The sequence below is a fragment of the Eptesicus fuscus genome, chromosome 7 (genome assembly GCF_027574615.1).
Source record: "Eptesicus fuscus isolate TK198812 chromosome 7, DD_ASM_mEF_20220401, whole genome shotgun sequence".
NCBI classification, from domain to species: Eukaryota; Metazoa; Chordata; class Mammalia; order Chiroptera; family Vespertilionidae; genus Eptesicus; species Eptesicus fuscus.
Genome location: NC_072479.1, coordinates 89,185,460 through 89,209,648, shown reverse-complemented (window position 1 = coordinate 89,209,648; position 24,189 = coordinate 89,185,460). Strand labels below are relative to the sequence as shown.

The 24,189-nt window shown below is 45.2% G+C and overlaps 1 protein-coding gene across 1 annotated transcript; it reads left to right on the top strand.

The window, feature by feature from the left end:
* The first annotated feature begins 1,150 nt into the window (after window positions 1–1,150).
* HAL (histidine ammonia-lyase) lies at window positions 1,151–22,563 on the top strand. The gene is made up of 20 exons (XM_008144792.3): window positions 1,151–1,419; window positions 2,342–2,402; window positions 2,510–2,537; window positions 2,854–2,928; window positions 3,015–3,087; window positions 3,181–3,247; window positions 3,838–3,875; window positions 4,913–5,038; window positions 5,970–6,109; window positions 8,398–8,445; window positions 9,086–9,233; window positions 10,182–10,277; window positions 10,376–10,434; window positions 11,366–11,446; window positions 13,964–14,029; window positions 14,106–14,271; window positions 17,136–17,270; window positions 19,889–19,997; window positions 20,093–20,162; window positions 21,822–22,563. Exons 1-20 carry the CDS (start codon window positions 1,173–1,175, stop codon window positions 21,960–21,962), a joined length of 1,974 nt encoding a protein of 657 aa, XP_008143014.1. The 5' UTR covers window positions 1,151–1,172; the 3' UTR covers window positions 21,963–22,563.
* Window positions 22,564–24,189: the final 1,626 nt, after the last annotated feature.

Genomic DNA, 24,189 nt, shown 5'->3' with positions numbered 1-24,189 from the left:
AGTGGCAATGAATTGGGTGCAGGGAAGCAATTATCTGTGTTGAAGAAGCTTAACTGGTTTAGGGGTATTCATGTACAAAGATGAAAGAACATCTGTAAAACAAAATAGGTAGAGAGCGTACTGAAGTCCAAATAAGAGTCACACACACGCCGGTGGCATTTTCAGTGTACCAGGTGCAGCTCTAAGGGCTTCCCAGACATGAACTCACTCAATCCTCTCACCAAACAGGCCTTTGCCATTGATACTATCAGTATCTCCATTTTATAGACGAAGACACTGAGGCCCAGAGAGGTCAAACGACTTGCCGGAGGTCACAGCTAGTAAAAGGCAGGCCCAGGGTTGGATCCCAGGCAGATAATGGCCAATACTGTGTGGTGAGGCATTTATTCCCTTTCCCTTCTGGGGAGGAAACAGGCTAATTATGAACTTACTTGCTGGAGGCTAACCAGCCGCCCAGCAGGCGTGCCACCCATGGCTGGCTGAGCTGTGAACCGACAAGCCCTGGCTCTGGGTCCAGACAGTGACCTTTGAAAAGTTGTGAAAATGATCTCTGGCCTTTGCAGGCTCCCTCTGTGGAGGAGCAGCTTGGGGAAACCTGAGCAGTGAGAGAGTCCTTGCTCAACACCTGTTTGTGGAATAAACAGATGAGTGAGGATTGCCACACTTGCCGGTGTCACACTTGGCCGGCAGGTTATTTCAGTTGAGTAATCCCCAATAAAGACAGGAACATGGTGTTTATAAGTTGCTCTTAATGGAAGGGAATGCAGACAGCAACCCGCGAGGGAGAGACCGGGAAGCCCGAAGTAAAGGGCGCTAAGACCCCCCCAGGCCTTCCTGCCGTGGGGCTGCATCGCCGGTGTGCAGGCGGCTGGCCTGCCTGCATCCCCCTCTCCGGCCTCTAGCTCAGCTGCAAAAACCCAAAGGGACCCTGGGGCCCCAGATAAATATTTGCCCAACGCGTGAATGAGTAAAGGCAAGGGAGGTGGCATATTTTGAAAGTCCATCCTGGCCCTCCCCGCCCACCGCTCGCCCTCCCCACCCACCACACCTCGGTGGCCGCTGCTAGATAAAACGGCCCGCTCCTGGTGACTGTCACCAGCGACTGTCACCGGCGGAGGAGCCGGACGGCCTGGTTGCCGCAGCCGCAGGGTGCTGCCGGAGCGGCGGGAGCCATGCCCCGGTACACGGTGCACGTGCGCGGAGAGTGGCTGGCCGTGCCCTGCAAGGACGCGCGGCTCACGGTGGGCTGGCTGGGTCGCGAGGCCGTGCGGAGGTACATCAAGAACAAGCCCGACAACGGCGGCTTCGCCTCGGTGGACGACGTGCACTTTCTGATGCGCCGCTGCAAGGGCCTGGGCCTGCTGGACAACGATGACCCGCTCGAGGTGGCCCTGGAGGACAATGAGTTCGTGGAAGTGGGTGAGTGGCCGGAGGGGAGAGGCGCGAATGGATGCCTCCAGGGAGGCTGGGCAGCCATCCTCACGGCGGGGAAAATGCATGCTGGCTGTGCGGGTGCTGCTAGGCCTCTGGGGGCCTTCGATCCTCACCCACCCTGCTGAGAAAGGGGGGGTTCTATCCACCTTTTACTACAAGGCAACAGGCTCCCAGAGGAGGCCACTTACCTAGAGTCAGTCAGGCTGCTAGTAAGAAGCCAAGAGCAGATATGAACTCAGGACTGCAGGTCTGAATCCCTTCACAGTAATTGAATTACTTTGTCGTATATAACTTAAAAAAAAAAACTTCTATTGATTTCAGAGAAGAAGGGAGAGGGAGAGAGAGAGATAGAAACATCAATGATGAGAGAGAATCATTGATCAGCTGCCTCCTGCACTTCCCCCTCCCCCCCCCACCAGCCCCCATGCCCCACTGGGGATGGAGCCCCAAACCCCTGGCATATGCCCTGACAGGAAATTGAACTGTGGCCTCCTGACTCATATGCTCAACCACTGAGCCACCAGGCGGTGTATATAGCTATTTTTATAAACTTAATGGTGAAGAGCCTTGAACCCTTCCATAGACCTTCACCAGATGAGAGGCCTGTGGCATTAGAGGAGTTCAGATTTCAAGCAAAATAAAGTCGGCATGGGACAGAGGTGGGGGTTAGATCTTGAACTTTCATTTAAACTGGGGTCCACACCCAGCGCCTACACCTCTGCCCTTTGCTCTCCTTCATTGTAAAGATGCTAAGCGCACTTGAAAGTATCTGAAGTCCTTTTAAAACAGCCATTTCGATAGAATTCAGAGGCAGATGAAGGGCCGGCCCTTCCTTGCTGTATCACCCAGGCCAAAAGTGGCTCTCCACTGTGATCCGTAAGGGGTCCTTCTTGTCTTCTCGTTTCAGTTATAGAAGGGGATGCCATGTCTCCTGACTTCATTCCGTCGCAACCAGAGGGAGTTTACCTGTATCCTTTCCTGCGGGCTCCGGGGCCTGTTCTGGGGGGGTCCTCCCGCCAGGGACGGGGCTGGGGCTGTGCCACACTTCCCAGTATTTTCCTTTACCTGGATTCAGGTACAGCAGATACCGGGAGCCTGAAAAGGTAAGCAGCAAACCACTCTTTTTGTTAAGAAAATGAAGTCCCCCTCCTTTAAGGAGGGGGAGGGCCAGCAAGATTTATGAGCAAACCCTACCAATTAGGACAGGACTTTGTCCAGCTCCGGGTCGTAGGAAAAAAGCATTAGAAAACCAGTCCTTACGCAGCTTCCTCTGAAGTAAGGTGTCTTCTATCATAGCCCATTAATTGCAGTGATAAAATCTCTGAAGTGGCCAAGTTTGGTTCTGCTTGAGGCTTTCCTATCTCTTGTTCGAGCAGCTAAGCTGTTCAGACTCACAGAGAGATCCCTTCCTTTGTGCAGTACATCGACTTAGATGGGGACAGCCTGACCACGGAGGACCTGGTGAACTTGGGCAAGGGACACTACAAAATAAAGGTAAGGGGGAGGGACGGACGTCCTCTGACCCTTTTTGCCACATGTGGACATCTTCATGGGCTCCTCTCTGACCAATGTTTTCCTAGCTCACCCCAACTGCGGAAAAGAAGGTGCAAAAATCCAGGGAAGTCATAGACAGCATCATAAAAGAAAAAACGGGTATCTTTCCCCCTTTGTGTTATCATTATTTTTATGGACTTAAAAAAATATATGTCCTGCATCTAATTGGATGGTGTCTGTCTTTTTTTCCAGTTGTGTACGGCATTACTACAGGTTTTGGGAAATTTGCCAGAACTGTGATTCCTATCAATAAGCTAGAGTAAGTTTGGTTCCTGCTCACACACATATCCACATGCCACCTACCCCCATTTTTCAGATTCCTTTCAGCAAGGGAAATAATATTTGGCCTAATTTACAGATGAGGAGGATGAGGTTCTGGTTCATTTACACATGACTTGGTATTGAAAATATAGGCTCGCTGGTTTCTTCCACCGCCTCCTGCCGCCTCACTGTCCCTCCAAAGATGTACCTGTCCCTCCTCCCTTCACTTCCCCAGATGAGGGGCCATTTTCATGACTATGACTTTACCTCCCAGAAAACCCCGTCAACACTTTGGTGACCCTTCCCCTTTTGGAACATTTTATATCACCTTTCTAAAGTCAATATTGACATGTTTCCAAACATTCTCCGACAGGTTTGAATGGCTACACACAACTTTTGGTCACAGGAAAATCTCTTAATTCCATATTTAGATCATTTATAACTTTTTTGTTCTTGGAAACATGGCTAGAATGAACCAGCTAGCACCTGGTCACGTCTTTAAGATACATTGCTAGAACTCTAGAAATTTCTAGGTCAGATTAGAACATGCACAGTAACAGTAAGAGGACTTTTTCCTTTCTCTTTCAGGGAGCTCCAGCTCAACCTAGTACGTTCACATTCTTCAGGTAAATCATTCGAAACGTTGGGTGCCTCCTAGATCTTATACTGTTAGCTCCGAGGTCGGCAAACTGCGGCTCGCGAGCCACATGCGGCTCTTTGGCCCTTGAGTGTGGCTCTTCCACAAAATACCACGGCCTGGGCGAGTCTATTTTGAAGAAGTGGCGTTAGAAGAAGTTTAAGTTTTAAAAAATTTGGCTCTCAAAAGAAATTTCAATCGTTGTACTGTTGATATTTGGCTCTGTTGACTAAGGAGTTTGCCGACCACTGGGTTAGCTGAATAAAGTACAGTGTGATGCATCCTGCAACAGCCAGGAAGAGTCAATATATTCCAGGGACTGGGTGCTTCGGGGGTGGGAGGGAAGCAGAAAGCAGCAGACGAGACCACCTTCCAGCTGAATCTCAGAAAAAGGAATGGGCCACGTAGAGGGACAGGATTGGGACACGAGCATCTGTACAGGTACAGTGATGCCAAGAGAATGGTGCACTCAGGACACAAAATTAGGGCTGAAAGTCAGGGAATGAGTTGACCAGGATGAGGTGAGATTGCAAGGCAACTTGTGCTGAGGAGTCTGGACACTATTCTAAGGATGTTGGGTGGGGAGTAGGGGCTTGCTGAAGTGTTCCAAGAAGGCAAAAGTGGGGTTGCACCTTCTTCTGGAAGACGAGACTTTAAGAAGCAAGAAAGTGAGGAGGGAGAGCAGTCCAACTCTGAGTTAAGAAGTGAAGTGAAGCCAAGACTGGTTTGGCTCAGTGGATAGAGCGTCGGCCTGCGGACTGAAAGGTCCCGGATTCGATTCCGGTCAAGGGCATGTACCTTGGTTGCGGGCACATCCCCAGTGGGGGTTGTGCAGGAGGCAGCTGATCGATGTTTCTCTATCATTGATGTTTCTAACTCTCTGTCCCTCTCTCTTCCCCTCTGTGAAAAATCAATAAAATATATTTTTAAAAAAAAATTAAAAAAAAAAAAAGAAGTGAAGTGAAGATTTGAGAGATGGAGGCAGTCAGGAGGTGGAAGAGTTTTTGTTTTCCAATTGTTTTGTAGGTGTTGGGAAACCACTAATCCCTGAGAGATGCCGGATGCTCTTGGCTTTAAGGATCAATGTCTTAGCCAAAGGATACAGTGGCATTTCCCTGGAGACCCTCAAACAAGTTATCGAAGCATTTAATGGTAATGTAATGGATCCCTGACTGACCCTCCATTACCCTCCATTGAGGCTGGGCATCTCCCATAAGGTAGATCTGATGGCACTTCTGAGGCCCTAGAGTTCTGAGAATCTCCCAAGGTGAACTCTGATCTGGAAGCTGGCCTGTGGGTGGCACTGCGTTATCCTGTTGACAGTATTTAACAATTAGCAAAAACACTGCTATTCCGTGTCCGAGTTTACTTAGAAACCTATTGGGGACTTCCTACAAAATAGTGCATGTCCTTTTATAAGTGGTGGTGAAATGGCAGACTCGGAATCTGGTGCAAGTAGAGATTATGTTGCCTATGACTTTACCTCCCAGAAAACTCCGTCAACGCTTTGGTGAACTTTCTCCTTCTGGAACATTTTATATCACTTTTCTAAAGTCAATATTGACATGTTTCCAAACATTCTCCAACAGGTTTGAATGGCCACACGCAACTTTTGGTCACAGGAAAATCTCTTAATTCCATATTTAGATCATGTCTAACTTTTTGTTCTTAGGAACAAGGCTATAATGAACCAGCTAGCGCCTGGTCACGTCTTTAAGATACATTGCTAGAATTCTAGAAATTTCTAGGTCAGATTAGCACATGCACAGTAACAATAAGTGAAGGCGCAGAGGACCACAGAAGAAGAAGTTAATCCTCATGAGGATACGGGTTCCATATCACCTTTCCCCCACGGAGCCTGATCTTGATTGTTTCTCTATGTACAGTGTTCCCCACCCACCTTCACACAGCAAATCTGACCATGTCTTGGCTAAAACCTATAATGCTTTCTGTTGTCCTTGAGTAATTGTCTTTCTCCAGGCATTTGTACTAGATCCTACTGGGGGAGGTGGGTCTCGCTGGCAAAGTGAGCTTGACCCGAAGGAAGTTCTCCTGGAGTAACTGCTGCCTACTTCCCTCCCAGCCTCCTGCCTGCCCTATGTTCCAGAGAAAGGAACCGTTGGTGCCAGTGGAGACCTTGCTCCACTCTCTCATCTTGCTCTTGGCCTAACTGGAGAAGGGAAGATGTGGTCTCCCAAGAGTGGCTGGGCTGACGCTAAATACGTAAGACTTTAACAACAACGTTCATCGGAAGGATTTTCCCTGGGCTGGACACCGGGTGCCCAGCATGCTTTATATCACTTAATCTTTACAGCATCTTAGTGAGGGGGCCACTGTTATCCCTATTTTATAGATGAGAAAACTGCAGCTTAGAAGTCAAACTAGACAAGGCTCTTAGCTTCCATACCCAGCTGTCAGCCTCTGGACTTGGTGATCACCTTGGCGAAAAGGTACAGCTGCCAGTGTTGATCCCAGGAATTTCTTCTGCACCTAAAACACTTCAGGTGCCTATCTGGAGGTCACACGTTGTCGCAGGTTTACTTAAGTTGCCAGTCTCACAGGTACTAAGCTGTGCATCATAGCACTCACTCTATGGCCTCGGGAAAGAAGGTTCCATTTCCCTGAAAGCTCCCACCTTGTGGCTAATTAGAAAGGCCTGCATTTGATAAAGCTTTTTTTTTTTTTTCTTCATTCATCTCCAAATTCCATCAGAGCAGCGCAAAGAATTATTTAAAGTGCCTTCTCGGATCTACTGTTGGGAGGTCCCCTAACAGTAAGCAAAGGGTCGAGGACCAAGGAGGAGGGAGGAGTTAAGGAAACAGATAATCCTTATGGGGATACAGGTTCCAGATTACCTTCCTTCCATGTAGACTCTTCTTGATTGTTTCTCTGTGTAGTGTTCCCCCGGCCACCTTCACACAGCAAATCTGAGCGTGTCCTGGCTAACAACTACAGTGCTCCCCACTGTCCTTAGGAGGAAGTCTGAACTTAAAGTGGCTACAAGAGCCTAGTTTGTCATGTTCTCCTCCTCCTCCCTCCCTGCCAGGGTTCTCCATCACAGAAGCTGGAGGCTCCTTGCAGCTGGAATGTGCTGTGTCTTAGGCAGAGGGACCAGCACAGGTCCATGCTTCTCTTCCCCACTCACTCCGGTTCCTCCTTCTGCTAAGTCCTCTGGGAAACTTCCCTCTCTGCTCTTCCAGTTCTTTTCCCTACCCCTCAAGTCTCCTTTGTTCCTCCTCTGTGCTCTCCCAGCATCTTACCCGATTACTTCTCACTGACCCGTACCCACTTCCTACCTCCTGTAGCACTTAACATTCTATTACTGTAATTGCCCTCGAACTTGTCTCAATTTTCCCCACTCTAGCCCCAGCCCAACACTCAGAACAATAGGCGCTCTAATAACCTGAGAAATTGACATAGCAAATGGTGTAGGCTCTCCCTTCCTTCTTTTCTAGAGGGACCTTAACTTATTGACTGTTTTTACTTCTTTTATTTCAGAGTAAGATCATTTGGCCCATTTCCCCTCAGGATTCTGTTCCTATCTATTAGGCCAACCATCTCCCCTTCATTGGTGCCCACACACCTGCCACACAAGTGAGAAGCCCTGCTCTGACAACCGATGTATCTGCCAGGGTTTAGATATGTAGGAGGACTTTTTGGGTTAAGCTTCAGAGGTAGGGATTATGGACAGACAGTCAGAAGCCCAGCCTTAGTGCAGCACAGGTGTGCATATATGCTCAGGAAGCTGCAGGAGAAAGGTGAGTCACTAACATGGACACTTAACCCTTTACACTCACTTGCTTTTTTCTCGATTCCTTTATTCTACTCGGGATTTAATTTTTTAAATACCCCAGATTTTACAAAGCGCAGCAGTAGAATAAAAAAACTGGAGTTTCTTTTCATACAAACTTATTTATTTGGATTTTTTTAATATTTCAAATTATTGATACATTCAAAGAGTAATTTTAATCTCGACATCCGAGTGCAAAAGGTTAACACAAAGGACCTAGACACTAGAGCCCCTGATTTAAGTATGAATATCATTTGAAAGCAAAATCTGCTTTCAGACTAAAGAACAGAACTAGAGAATAGACCAGAGATGATAAACAGAGCTAATGCACATAGGTCTAATTCATATATATAAAATCCCCTAAGCAACTGAATGACCGAACGACCAGTCGACCAGTTGCTATGATGTGCACTGACTACCAGAGGACAGACACTCAGTGCATGGGATCGGGCTCTCTCCTGTCTGGATCAGGCCTGCAGGGATCGGGCTCCCTCCTGTCTGGATTGGGCCTGCAGGGATCAGGCCGAAACATGCTATCTGACACATACCCCCAGATTGCAAGAGGGTGCAGGCCAGGCTGAGGAACCCCACCAGTGCACAAATCCATGCACCGGGCCTCTAGTCTTTTATAAGACAGACCTTTGGGCTGAAAGATCTTTTATTCGGTTCCTCATAAAATTAGTAATTGTTACCCATTTTAACTTCTTAAATCATTCTTTAGGTCCTGGAAGCCCATGGATTGAAACCAATAGTTTTAAAGCCAAAAGAGGTAAGGGTGTTCAAGGGAAATTTGCCCATGTCAACAAGTCTTTATTTATACACTACTTTCAGTCTTAATGCCAGTCTCACTGATTTATTAAAATAAACATGTTTGTAGAAAGTTGGTCACTGAAAAAACAGCTCCTCCATCAGTATTTAAAAAATTCTTCATGCCATGAATGCTTAAGGGTTCTCTTACCTAAGAACTTAAACTTTAAATCAGGATCCCTAGGGATCCTTAAGAGACACTTTAATCCAGCATCCATTAGGATTCTCTATGCCAAGAGTCTTGGACCAGAAATGTTTCAGTGTATCTTGTCTACAATGATGATAAATTAAAGAAGAAATGTAATATAATTAAGATTTTATATGCCTTCCACACTGGAGCTACTCTGCTGCCTTGAGAATGGGGATACTTAACAGCTATTCTATTTGCCAGATTTATAGTAGTGATCTCATGTAAGATGGCACTTAGTCCTCAAGTGCTTAAATAATCATTACTGACCTGCACTTCAGAAAACGTGAATAAACATCGTTTAACTGACTGACAGGCTAACTTTCCTCTCATGAGAGCAAAAGATACTAAATCAACTTGTACATAGGCTTGTTACAGAAATACAGTAGGAAACCTCTTCTCCTCTGCCCCAAAGGGTCTGGCGCTCATCAATGGGACACAGATGATCACCTCCCTGGGCTGTGAAGCTGTGGAAAGAGCCAGTGCTATTGCGCGGCAGGCTGACATAGTGGCGGCCTTGACCCTGGAAGTGCTGAAGGGCACCACCAAAGCCTTCGATACAGGTCAGCATGGTCCCTCTGTTTGATTGTTATTCAGTCAACCAGAGCTGGTGGGGTGGGCTGGTTGAGGTCTTTAGACATGTGAGTGGTGGAGGTGAGCAGTAGGGAAGAAAGAGAAAACTCAAGAGCCTATGAGTTTCTTCTAAATTCTGCCACACTCGATACTTGAAATGACCGCGGTTTATAAATAGACGCTGACCCTGAGAGTTAAGTAACCGGCCCCAGATCACCTAGGTCTGACTCTCATCAAACTAAGTGCTGTTTAGGAATCTGTTTGCAGAGTTTTAGAACTACAGTAGGATTCAGGTTGGTCTCCTTTAGAAAACTGGGGGAGGGGAAACTATAGAAGTGGTAGCTTACTTTGAAAGACTCTTTATTATTATATATAGGACATAAAAACTGTTTCAAAATCGTTTAGTTAAATTAGACCACTGTAGAGCTCCCTTCCATTATGAGCCTAAGTCTTTTTAGGGTAGCCCAGTGTCTTGAGTTGACTTCCCCGTAGTTGAATTCTCAACACATAATTTGCACTTGGAGATTCCAAAGAATAAAGACAATAAGGAGCCCTAGCTGGTTTGGCTCAATGGATAGAGCATCAGCCTGTGGACTGAAGGGTCCCAGGTTTGATTCCAGTCAAGGGCACATGCCTGGGTTGCGGGCTCGATCCCCAGTGTGGGGAGTGCAAGAGGCAGCTAATTAATGATTCTCTCTCATCACTGATGTTTCTATCTCTACCTCTCCCTTCCTCTCTAAAATCAATAAAAATATATATTTTTTAAAAAGACAATAAGGAATATCTTGCTTTTGGAGATAAGTTTCTACTGCTTGGTGGTGGTTAGGACCCCTGGGCCTTTTGAGGGCTGTGGCAGCACCGTGGATGGTTCTGAGCATCCATGGTAGTTCGTTCTAATATAAGAGTTGCTCAGGCTTTTTCTCCTTCATCAATTCTAGACATTCATGCTGTTCGCCCTCATCCTGGGCAAATTGAAGTTGCTTTTCGGTTTCGGTCACTCTTGGATTCGGATCACCACCCATCAGAAATAGCAGGTCTGGGCATGTTTGTGTGAGTGAGCCTATTTGGTTTTGTGTTTTGTGGGGGAAAAATTGATAACATGTTCCCTGCTGTCCCCTCCACCTTTCCACAGAGAGTCACAGGTTCTGTGACCGCGTGCAGGACGCGTACACCTTGCGCTGCTGTCCACAGGTAAACCAGCAAACAAAAGTGTCCTTTCTCTCTCTCAGTGCAGGTGGGAAGCAGAAAAAGAGGGAGGTGTTAGAAAATCATGTAATGGTCAATTAGAATCCAAATTTCTTTACAGCTTCTATTAAAAATTTTGTAGATCATACTTCCATTTGTCCCATTATTGTCGTTTCTATTCCATGTGATAAGCTTTTGAATTGCTTTGCTCAACCTTGAAGAGAAGTCCAACAGGCATCTTGCTGTGTTGGTTTAGTGCCCTCCTTTTTCAATTTCTTAGTGACATTATCTTAACCAGTTAGTGGAGTTTTATTTGCTCTCCCTGTTAGATAGAACTAGGACCAGCCAGCCAGAGATGTTCACAGAAAAGCCTAATAAAAATTCAAGTGCCCATCCATGGTATACCTTAGCTGCATTTAATAGGCAGACCTAAATCACGGTAAATCAATCTGTGAGGCTTAACTTTCAATAAAAAATGCAGATGACTTGGGTTAGCATGAGGCATCCTGTATCGATTTTACAACTCATTTGCATATGGCAATTAGTTACATGAGAGATTAACTCAAGAATGCTTCTCAAGAATGAAACAATTCAGGGTGGGGCAAAAGTAGGTTATGGTTGTTCAATAACACTAGAATAAACGCAGTGTTTCTCTAGTCAAACTATACATTTACTTTTGTCCCACCCTGTATTTCAGCTTGTGTCAAATTCCAGTCTACAGTATATAAAGAGTCCTTCCTGGAGGACTCACATCCTTGTATTCAGCAAGTTCTATTCTAGCTAGTAGATCAAAAACGTCTACGGGGAAGAATTGCCAAATTAGGTCTGCTATAGGAATATATCCCACTTCCAAACATCCTGCTATTCTAACAGGAATATCAGACTCTATGTGACAGGCAGTCTTCCATGTAGTAACTCATTTATTCTTCTATTTTAGGTCCATGGTGTGGCGAATGACACAATAGCGTTTGTGAAGAAACTGATTACCACAGAACTAAACAGCGCAACAGATAATCCTGTATCTTTTGACGTTTACTGAACTATAGTCATAGAACTTCTGCTGGTAACTTTCAGATCTGAAGTGATCACTGTGCAGCAGCTCTGTCCTGTCCCCTGTCACTTCATTTCATAAACTGAGTACCCGAGGCTCGGAAGTTAAGGAACTTTGTCCAGATCAGAGCTGGGAGGTGGCAGAGGTAGTTCTCCGAACCTAATCTCAGGTTCAGAGTGGAATATGCCGAAGCTTCAAAATTGACCCATTGGGATGAAATGGGGGTGGATTTCCAGCATTGGCTGAGAAGTTTTATGAAGACACTAGAGGCCCGGTGCACAAAATTTATGCACAGGTAGGGTCCCCAGGCCTGTCCAGCCATCAGGCTGATGGGGGCCTTCTGTCTGCCAGCTGGGGCCTTCCTTTGTTCCATGCCGCCCCCTGGTGGTCAGCGCACATCATAGCGAGCAATCGAACTCCCAGTCCCCTGGTCGAACTCCTGAGGGGACACTTTGCATATTAGCCTTTTATATATAGAGATTTTCCCTAAAACCCACTGCTGGGGTTGTTGGTAGAAGGATGAAGATCTACCTGCCAGGTGTTATTGTGGAGACCAGGGTAGGTGGCATGTATGTACACCTTCCTGGTTCCAATAATGCCATGATGCTTTAGACAGAAGCAACCTTTAACATTTACCAAAGTGTTGGTCAAAGAGGCATGGTTTTCCATATCCCGAGGTTTTATTTCTGACATGGACTTGACTCAAATCGGTGTTTTCTGTGTTCGTACAAAGAAGAGTAAGAACACTTCCATTTCTCAAGGACAGGGCCTGACGGGGGCCTCGTTCCTGGTGTGGGTATCTCAGAGCCATCTGTTTCTGCCATGGAATGCGATCACTCAGGGGTCACACTGGCAAAGTCTCCACAGAGACAATTCTGCCTGTGAAGACCACCAAACCCTGCAGAAATCTGTTTTTCCTATCCCACATCTGCCTCAAGTCTCAGCCCTGGAGAGAGTGCGGGGTCAGCATTCCTGAAAGCAGCTCGCAGACTGGGCTAGCAGATGAGTCCGCAGTAGCTGTGTGAGGTTTCTCTGGAGAGCTCACTTCAGGATGTGGGTTTTGCGTCCTTTCGGATAGTTTCACAGTTAAGTCAAACCCACACGAAATAATCCTCAACTCACTAACCCACCTGTACACCATCCCACCTCCCAAAGGGAGAAGTTTTCCTGAATTCCAGCTAGTCTTATCTATCTGTCCTGGGGAGCAGAAGTACCCATTAGACACTTAAATAATGTAGGTTGAAAGGGTATCTTAGACAGTAAAAAAACACAAACCATTAAATTATTGGAAATGGGAGAGGAAATAATTCTGTGCTAAATTCTCCCCCCACCACTTGACTCAGCAAAAATGTCAGCCAAAAGTATTTTACTTAATTAAAGAGTTTTAATCCCTGATGAATTTCCAATTGCCTAATCTTTGGGAGCTCTCCTGCAATACTGGTGTTACCTGAAAGAACGTTTTCCTAAGGTTTCTATTGCAGATAAAGAGCACCTATTACCTAGTTGCTAGATATGATGGGAGTTAACTTCTAATTGCTATAATTGAATAGCCAACCCACAAATTTGGAGCTAAAGAACAATAGAACATGCTTACGTTCTAAATTGGTGCAGAGATCACTCGCTCTAAGGAGTCAGAGAATGGAGAGAAGGCCAAGGCCTGTGGTTGGGGTGGGTTCATGGAGAAGAGCAGGCGTGCAGCCTAATATGCTCATGGTTATAATACACGGAAAAGGGCAACTCCAGACTTGAGGAAGATCATGTAGCACGTGCATCTCCAGCTCTTTGGAAGCCAGAACCCTTCTCACGCAGAGTGAATCCCTCGTTGATATGATAGGTAGCAAATACTCTTTAGCCCAGTAGGTAAACGTTAGCTCTTTGGAACCTGGAAGAAGGGTCTGTTACTGCCTTTGTCTGTTGGTTTAAGTCAAGTGCATGATGGAATGCAATGATCCCTGAGAATATGAATATTTGGTGAGTCCAAAGTTGCCTCAGACCTAAATGAGTTTACAATGACTTCTTGGCTGCCCTTTGCTGAGAATGCTGACACAGATCACTGAGTTAGAGAGTTTGCTTGGAAGTTTTCCCCAAATTGATTATTCCAGACAATTTGGTGGTTGGGCGTCAGCCATGTCCTCCATTCAGCAGGTTCTTCTATGGAGCACAAGCTCACAGTGCCCGCTGAAGAAATAGAATTTGCTTTTACACAGGTGTCTGGACTCTGCTCTTAGTTTCAGGTTATAAACTTTTCAAGAGCAACTACTACCCACCAGATTAGCACAGTTATGGTGCCTGAGAATCTCTAATCTCAAGAGAAAACAGGATTTATGCCTTGTGTTTCTTTGGCCGACTTGGGTATACACAATTCTTCTTCAAGATTGTGTGTCTGTCCCTTTATGTCAACATCTGCTTGGGGACTCTCTCTCCACCCCACATTTTAGAAGGGCTGCCACCTCAATGTGTTCAAACCTTAACCTATTTTGAAAGATGGTCTTTGCCAGCCGGGGAGAGACTATTTCCGGAGGAAACTTCCATGGTGAATACCCAGCCAAAGTAAGCTTTTTTGAGAATTGCTGCTGCCCCTGAAAGCATATTACAATATAGGCCAACTGAATTGACACTCTTTCAGGCCCTGGACTTTTTGGCCATCGGTGTCCACGAACTTGCTGCGATTAGCGAAAGAAGAATTGAAAGGCTCTGTAACCCCTCCCTCAGCGAGCTGCCTGCCTTCCTGGTGGCTGAAGGCGGTCTGAACTCTGGATTCATGATAGCACACTGCACAGCCGCAGCCCTGGGTAAGGACACTGCCCTTTGCCCAAGCCTGTCCATTGAAGGGCCCCTCCATTTTACCTGAAAATACCAAATTTTATCTTCGAATGAGATCTAACTTTCTCAACACCTCCATCTGCATCCTACCTCTCTTCATACAAACGCCGTAGGTTGCCTCTTTAATATTTTTTAGAAAAAAATATAAAACAAAACCTAAACAATATCATACTGACACAATAATACACGAGTGAGATTGTAAACAATGAGGTTTCCACAACTTCTCTGTAGGAAACAGTTTGATATCACATGAACTTTATTTTTGTAACTTTCCCCCCAGTCTCAATCTGAAGACCATCAGAAAGAAAAAGACAAAGACGTTCATAGTTAATGGTGAAATGTGAACTGATCTAAATAAGCTTTGGATACATTTCATTAGGTATACCAACCACTACACATGTGATTACAACATGCAACAAGGAAGTGCTGAAGGCTTCACTTATAGTCACTCACTCAATCGTCACAACAATATCATGGGACAGGTACTATAATCATCTCCATTTTACAGATGAATACCTGAAAATCCGAGAAGTTAAGTGTCTTACCCACGCTTGAACAGCTAGTAAGAAGCAGAGAATTCAAACTCAGGCATTTTGGCTCTCAAATTTGTGCTCTCATTTCAATTAATGAGGTTCCCATTATAATCAATACTTAATCCTAAAATGTGGCTGCCAAATTTAACAAATAGGAATGCAGGATATCAAGTTAAATTTGAATTCTTTGGGACATACTTACATTTTTTTTTATCTGAAATTTGATTGAACTGAACATCCTGTATTTCTATCTGGCAAACCTGCCCAAGAGGCAGGATAGCATGGTGGTTCATTAAGAGCATGGAGTCTGGGTTCGAATCCTAGCTCTGCCATTTACAGTGTGACACGGAATAAGTCTCAGTCTTGTTGACCTCAGTTTACTCCTGTGTAAAATGGGCATGATGAATTTACCTAGTGGGGCTGTTTTGAGGATTACATGAATTAATGCAGGTGAAACCTTAGAACTCTCTATGCCTGGTGCTAAATAAATATAGCTGATATTCCTCCTAATCCCTTCCTCACGTAAGCCTCACACTAAAACTCAACACAAAAAAACCAACAAAGGGCCATTGAATTCATCTTCTCCTCTGTCCGGCATCTTCTACTTGTTCACTTACCTGCGTATTAAAATATCCTTTCAAAGGGCAACGTTTTCTCATATTAACGTGGTGGGGGGAGAGGTAGTTTATTTCTAGAGAATATCATGGACTTTTGGGAGCCCCGTATGAATATTCAGCTTCCCAAGCTGCCTAGTGAAGTTGCTCAGCTTGCTTTCGTTATAATGAACCTTTTTCTTTTTTTGGCCCCTTGTATGTTATGTTTCTGAACAAGCCTCACCACAGCCTGCTGAACCATGTTTAGGGGTCTTGGGTTGCAGTGCTGGGACCTGAAAGTCCTGGGCAACCCCGTTTATAACTAGATTACCTCAGGTAGGGTTCTTATAGCATGCAGAACAGTGACACTTCACTCAGAGCCACTCTCAGCGTCATAGAAATGTTATATTGTAAATCAGCGAGCTTAACAGAAGATGCCTGAGTGAGCCAATTAATTTGGAGTCTTTTATTACACTAGTGCAGTGGTCAGCAAACTGCGGCTTGCGAGCCATATGCGGCTCTTTGGCCCCTTGAGTTTTTAGCAAAGGCCAGCTTAGGAATACCCTAATTAAGTTAATAACAATGTACCTACCTATATAGTTTAAGTTTAAAAAATTTGGCTCTCAAAAGAAATTTCAATCGTTGTACTGTTGATATTTGGCTCTGTTGGCTAATGAGTTTGCCGACCACTGCGCTAGTGGGCTCACAGGAATATTGCTTCTCAAATTCTGAGCAAAAACATGGAGAAAGCTTTCCCCTTTTATATTCTTCCAGTCCTTTGTCTCCCAAATATGGGATTATACTTCCAGACCTTTGCTTGTAACCTGAGCTTATAACTTGAGCATAGTACATTTCAGACAACTGGAGCATGGGAGTAGCCAGGGACTGCAGTGGAGCGGTTGGCAAGGTCAGACGGTTGAGCTTATTTTCCCTATTATTAGACCAAGCGTGTTTTACAGAAGCCAATAATAGCAGAATTAATTCATAGAATAAAGGACTGCCTATGTCTAGTAGAAATTTCAAACAGCAGTTTTTACAAAATAGAGGTTACTATGCTTCAGAAAGCGGGGGTGAGGGGGGAGGGAGTGGGGGGGGGAAGACTCTGAATTTGACCTCTCTTGCTGGAGAGAAGGAATTCTGTAATCTAGGTCCTTGCTACTTAAAGTTTCATCCTCGAACCAAAAGCAGAGCCATCACCTGGGAGTTTGTGAGAACAATAGCATCTCAAGCCCCACCTGAAATGCAACATTTGCATTTTAATGAGATCCAGTGATTCATATGCACGATAACGATAACAATAACGTTTGAGAAAAATCAATCTAGGTCATCTCTAGGATCCCTCACCTCCCTAAGATATCTCTGGCAGACATCTAGCCTCTTCTGGTGACACAACCAGTCAAATTGTCCTCAGGTACCTGAAATGAGCATGCAACTCCCTGGCATGCTAAATGCTTCCGATGTTTTCAACTTGGCTTTGTAATATTAGGGTTTCCATCCGGAGTTAGAACTCCCGATAGCTTTAGAGTCTTTCTCATGTTAGGGAAAACACAACGTGTTTCCTTCCCCAAAGTAATTTTGGACCATGTGGTGCTTGGATAACCACCAAGAGCTCCTGGAGTGGATGCCATGGAGCACTTTGGGAAAACATATGTCATTGGGGCAGTTTTTCCTGTTTGAACATAATTAACTAGCGCTGACCTCTTGCAGTTTCTGAGAGCAAGGCTCTGTGCCACCCCTCGTCTGTGGACTCCCTCTCCACCAGCGCTGCCACGGAGGACCATGTCTCCATGGGAGGATGGGCAGCGAGGAAGGCCCTCAGGGTCATCGAGCACGTGGAGCAAGGTAACCCCAGCCAGAGCGGTATCCCGGGCCTCACTGATAAATGAATGACTCACCAGTGGTCCTCAAAGTGGGGTCCCCACCGGCAGCATCAGCATGACCTGGATCTTGTTAGAAAGGCAGATCCTCAAAGCCCCTCCCAGCCCTGCAGAAGGAGAAACTCTAGGGAGCAGGGCAGAGGAATCCGGAGGTAACCAGCCCTCCAGGTGATGCTCATGCTCGCTGGAGATTAAGAACCACTCTTGCTGCCTAAGCAGGTTCATCAGCTGGCTTTTTTTTTTTTTTAAAAACAAGATTTTCAAAACATATTCAAAGTGGGGAGATTAGTACCATGAACCTCATACACACCTCACTGATTCAACAGCACATTTGCTTTATTTTTTCTTTTCTCAAATTATTTTCAAACAAATCCACTATATAATTTTCTTCCTGCATACTTTAACTCTTAACTATCAGTGCTTGCTTATCCACCAGAATGCCATCATCACAGCCGTCTTGGTATCACCATTGAGTACACATTCAAATTCTCCCAATTATCTCAGTGTCTGGACAGTGGGTTTGTTCAAATCAGGACGCAAGGGCCACATTTTAGATTTGGCGGTCAAGGTTTTAAGCTTCTTTTCATCCAGAACTGTCCCATCTCTCCCCACTCCCCACTTCATTCCACTGACCAGCTAAAAAAAACTGGTCAGCTTTCTGATAGAGACCGGGATTCTGGACTCACCTGTTAGCTTCCTTGTGGTGTTACTTGTAACTTGCTCTCTGTCCCATGCGTTTCCTGTACATGGCAGTTGGTCCTAAAGGCTTGAGAAGCCCGAGATCCCACCTTTTTGGCAAAGATACTCCACAGGATGTTAGGCCCTCTGCTCCCTGACCTCTTAATTACTGCTTGTTTTTGTTTTGTTTTTAAAGAGAAATTGCCTTCCTTTAGGACTTATGTTCTAAGTTCCTGTTTTTGCAACTGTATTCAAAGCAGTTGGCTGATAAAAGAATATCACTATTTTAAGATAAATGTGAGAGTTAAATATTCTTTTTTTTGGTAACAGCTGTATTGAGGTATAATTTACAAATTCTCCCAATTATCTCAGTGTCTGTAGAGTGGATTTGTTCAAATCAGGCCTCAATCATATCCCCAGATGGATCTAGAATACCTAGAAGTGTGTTTGGCACAGACATGGTGCTCGGATGTTTACATGACAATAAAGTTGGCCGTAGAGGTCCAAATTACAGATCTAGCTCATCTGATGCAGTTCTATACATTTATATCAGGTGCAGTTCAGAAAAAGAATTGGCAGCTTGTATTTTCAAGCATGTTCCCTGTCAGTTAAGTTTGCTTTGATTCAGATATTAAACAAATACCTACAAATCTTGGAACCCAGTGGTGCTGGATATAACCTCACAAGATAAGGATCTGCTTTATTACAGCGCCTACTGATTCCTCATTGCATAAGGGGCACAGAAAGAGGAGGATTCTCCTGGATTAAACCGTGAATGAGATATTCTTCCTCTCTGCCCGCTTGGAAATTAGGGTCTAACCAGAGAGGCGGACATTGGACAACAACTTGGCAACTCTGTGTAGCACTTAACAAAATTCCCTCCAAATACTAGAGTCTGAAGGCGTGAGAGAAGGCATCGCCAAAGGAGTATTTAAGATGAGGACCTGAACAACAACTAGGGCTCGCAAAGTGGGAGGAGAGCACAATGGTAGTTTTGTAAGGGAAGGGGCGTGCACAAAATAAACCCATCTGAGATGCATGGAGATGAGAGTGCAAGACATCCAAGTCCCAATTTCTAGAATTTCAGTTGTAGTGGACTTGGGAGCTTTTGAGTTTGAAAGCTCAAAAGGGACATATAGGGTGGGGCCAAAGTAGGTTTACAGTTGGGAGTACACGAAACATGAAGTTTATTCTTGTATCATTATTGATTAACTAGAGGCCCAGTGCACAAAATTTGTGCATGGGGGGAGGGTCCCTCAGCCCGGCCTGTACCCTCTTGTAATCCAGTACTGCTGGCTCCTAACTGCTTGCCTGCCTGCCTGCCTGATTGCCCTTAACCACCTCTGCCTGCCAGCCTGATGACCCCTGACTGTTCCCCTGTTGGCCTGATCACCCCCAACTGCTCCCCTACAGGCCTGATCACCCGCTAACTGCTGTCCCCTAATCGCCTCTGTCTCGGTCCCCGCCACCGTGGCTTTGTCCAGAAGGATGCCCAGAAGATGTCCAGTCTAATTAGCATATTACCCTTTTATTAGTATAGATAATTGTATTAGTTTCCATACAAACAACTGTAGACTCAGTCCCAGGGCAACCAAAGACTCATTTGCTCCTTCACCGGCGGCGCCTTCAATCCTTTGATGAAGTTCTGTGTACCAGGTATTTCAGGCCAAAGGGATCAGCAAGACTAACAACAAAAGGAAACTTACACAAAGGTGGAAATAGCACACAGATTTTCCCATCGCGATTAGAAGAGGTGAGAAGGGGAAAACTGAGAATTTACCTGGACTCGTTCCCCCTTCTCACCATGAAAGATGCATCCAAGATGGCCATCCACTTCTGTCATTCATAGCCCTCAAGCAGGAGGTCGGCCTTTCACCGGTCACCCCTCCCCTTTTCTCGTTTCAGTGCTGGCCATCGAGCTGCTGGCAGCCTGCCAGGGCATCGAGTTCCTCCGCCCCCTGAGGACAACCACTCCCCTGGAGAAGGTCTATGACCTGGTGCGCTCGGTTGTCAGGTAAAGTCTGTCGTCATGGAAGTGACACGGTCTCAGAACCGTGAGCCCTGGCAGTGCTCATGTTTGGCTGCTGACTTGGTTTGCTTTCTCTGCAGGCCCTGGATAAAAGATCGCTTCATGGCTCCAGACATCGAGGCAGCGCACAGACTGCTTGTCGACCAAAAGGCAAGCTGACTATTGGGCTTCTTTCTTGGTTTGGGGTCATTACGGCAAAGTGGAGTGGAGTGGGTCCTGGAGAAACATTGTCTTATTCATTCATTTTCTGGCTATTCCCTGGGAAGGAACAAAAGGGTACTAATGCAATTTGCAAGGCCACCAAGAAGCTATTTGATAAACTCTTAGGTGTCCCATGTGGCACCCAAACATTGAGTGTCTAAGGATTGGAAGCAGAAATAAATTTTAAATGGATAAATTTTAAACGGAGCTTTGGAACAAGCATTCGTGGGGAGAAAATGAGATGAAATGTTCATGGATCCCCTCCACCAAGAATGTACTCTTTCATTCAAAAGTACTTTCTTTTTTAAAATATATTTTTATTGATTTCAGAGAGGGAGGGTGAGGGGGAGAGAGAGAGAGAAACATCAATGATGAGAAAGAATCATTGATCAGCTGCCTCCTGCACGCCCACCACTGGGGACCAAGCCTGAAACCTGGGCATGTGCCCTTGACCAGAATCGAACCTGGGACCCTTCAGTCCCAGGCCAACGCTCTATCCACTGAGCCAAACCATAAGGGTTTCTCTTTTTATAATGTCACCACCACCACCACCTGGTTCAATGCCTGCATAGATCTGGAGAGAAAACAAAGTCTAAGATTTTTGCTTGAAAGGGCTGTGAGTCTGTCTGGTGCTCTAGTGTGTCCCACCCATCACCCTGGTGACATACAGTTCCTCTGGCTGCATTGACTATAGACTCATCTGATAAAGACAGTTGCCTAGCATGCTGACTCCTTTTTTAAAAAATATATATTTTTAAAGTTCTTTAAACCTTTTGTAGTAATTTGTGGGTATCCTGTTTCCTAGAATTGCTTGATTTCCCCTGAAATCCTTGCTCTGCTCTCAGGGAAGGATTTTTCCCTTTGATCTTCATACATTTCTAAGGTGATACAAAAGAAGGGGGCGAGTGGGGGTGGGGGGGAGCCCCTTGGCTGTCAGCAGCAATCAGATAAAAAACAACAATAGCTATAAACCAAGAACAGGGCCTTCATTTGAGAAGGTGTTATGCTTGAAAGAGAACAGATTGCTGGGCCTGAGGCAGTGCTTCTCAAACTGCAGTGTGCCTGTGGATCTCCTGGAAATTTGGTGAAAATGCAGATTTGGACACAGTGTGTCTGGCGCGGGGCTGACATTCCGACTTGTCCCCGGTGATGCTGATGCTGCTGGTCCAGGGCCCACTTTGAGGGTCTCAGAGACAGAGCCCACAAGGCAGGGAAACAGAGCAGATGAGGAAATCCACTGCTTTTTATCGTTCGAGGTTTGCTCAAGAAAACACACAGTCAGACCCTGAGCAACTTTCCTCAATTCTGTCCACATCGAATTCCCTAGGTTTTGTTTGCTTTTTGGCTTGTTTGGCTTTAGAAGAGCAAGCAGCTGAAAGCCTTCCTGGCAACTTCAGAGAAGTTTTGGACTTTGTATTTTAAAAGCTTTGAATGCAACCCGAGACCAATCGACACGGATCGTGTGTTAAATGCCTTATAATAAAAAGCAAGCAAAACAGCTGCTACAACTGTCTTTATCAGATAATGTTTTGTCTTCAGGTGAAGTTGACGTTTCATGGCTTATGAAAACGATGTTGTCAACCTTTCGGTTTCATCCTTGTTCCTCAGGTGTGGGAAGTAGCTTCACCATACATCGAAAAATACAGAATGGAGCATATTCCTGAATCCAGACCTGTTTCTCCGACGGCCTTTTCCCTGGAGTCTCTGCGCAGGAAATCCAGCAGTATCCCAGAGTCAGGGGAGCTTTAAAGGGCTTTGCCGTGGGATGGAGATCAGATGGTGCTTAGTTTGACAGCAAGCAGCACAGTGCCGACGGAGAGGCCTGAGAACTTTGTTTAGGTAGATCAGTTCATTATATAATTCAGTTCTTCTAAAACCTGCTTTAGCTAGACTGGTGGCAGCAATACGGTTGCTAACTCTAGCACTGCGTTCTTGTTGGTCTGGTCTGAGGTGCAGCAGGGATTATAGGAGGGTTTTTTTTTCTTTAATGCCGTCTCACTCTTAAGGGTGAGAGGAGCACCCACACTGCATGGGCCTTTTACTCTTAACATTAGAGCAGCTCACATCGTGAAACAGATTGATGTCATTTTCCCAAAAACATTTGGTAAATCTTGTTTGTTTCTTTGTGTGTGTGTTTGCTTTGACAAGGTCTCCACTAGTTAACTCTGGCTGATTGTACTATGTTATGACTAGTGTTTCTTCATACCTCTTCATAAACAACCCTTTTTAAATCATAATTTGTCTTTAAGTTGCTCTTTCTTCTACTAATGGAATCATAGTAAAGAGTAGTCGATAGGCCAACAAGAGGTCTGTGTAAAGGAATTAAGGGATGAATATAAAGATTGCTATTGAAGTGTCTCTTACTGAACTGCGTATTTCATATTTATCCATTATCACTACACATATCCAAAAAAGGACTCGATGCTTAAACTAGAGTTGAAGGTTAGTATGGTCACTTTTTTACTATGTGTTAGCACTTAAGTCACATTCTTTATATTTTATTTTATTTTTATTGAATTTATTGGGATGACATTTATACAATTATATAGGTTTCAGGTGTACAATTTTATAACACATCATCTGTATATTGTATTGTGTGTTCACCACCCCAAACCAAGTCTCCCCCTCAATTCACGTTCTTATAATAACCCTGTGTTAAGCCTCCTCGTTTCACAGACAAGGAATCTGTTGTTCAGAAGTTAACCAACCCCTCGCTGTAATGGTAACCGTTAACTTGAGGCCCCATTGACAAAAATCAGATGGGGCCCTAGGATGTGTTACTCAATATGTTTCTTCCCAAAAACAGGATGTTCTAAAAGGGCCTTCTGGGAAGGCGAAAGTGTAATTTCTCAGATAAAGGATGGGTCGAATGACCTCTAGGCTTCTAAGATCTGTGACTTTGCACCCCTCCATGCAAATGGGCGCGAGGAGTTCCTAGTGCAGGAATCTGAAGCTACAGCTCTAAAAACTGCAGCTGGTTAAGCAAGGACAGACACACTTGCCAGATTGTCAACCTGATTACAGACTAAAATGGGACCAACAGCCTATTTCACAATAGTTTTCACTCTAGATTGCAGCCTGTCCGGAGAGGAAAGGTGGAGACAGAAGTCAGAACTGCTGCCTACAGCAATTCAGAGAACAGAGAAGGCTGAGGAACCTGTTCTTGATGCTGTTCTTTGCTAAAATGTGAACACACACACACACACACACACACACACACACACACACACCAAGTTCATTGATTCTTACCCAGGAGCAGCAGCTGAGCCAGCTGTCTAATGGCTGTTTTTCACACCTGTTTGGGGAGTGTTGGATCCCACAGGCTCCCAGGGTTCTTAGGGGCCCTTTTTCTTTGAGTTTTTTAAAAAAATATTTTTAATTGATTTTTTTAGAGGGAGAAAGAAACATCCATGTGAGAGGGGAACATCTATGGGCTGCCTCCTACACACCCCCTACTAGAGATCAGGCCCATAAGCCAGGTATGTGCCCAAGATTCAAACAGGCAGGCTTTCTGTGTACAGGACAATGCCCAACCAACTGAGCACACCGGCCAGGGCTGTCATTGAGCTCTTTACACAGCTCTTTTAGTAACCGACATCACATGCCTTCAAGAGAACGGCACGGTAAATATGGAATAAACTCATTGTCTCATGTTATCACTGCATTCTTAGATTTTTTTAAATAGTTTACCACCTCTTGGGGAAAGGCTGTTCTAACTGTGGTTAATCAAGTTTCTGAAAGATGTAGTTGATGAATGTTTGCCCATGAAAAAGTACCTTTAGAAAATGTGATTGACTCAGTTTTTCTCTTTCCTATTGAGTAGCAGCAAAATAGAGGCACTGTGATATCCTCCCCCCGCAGGCTCACCTGGCTTCCTCACCTGCTGACAGAGGGGAAACCTCAAAGTGCAAGGACTTTTCCAGCTTCTGCTGTTTCTGTTGGTCAGAGCAAGTCAAGGTCAACTTGGGAGAGAAGT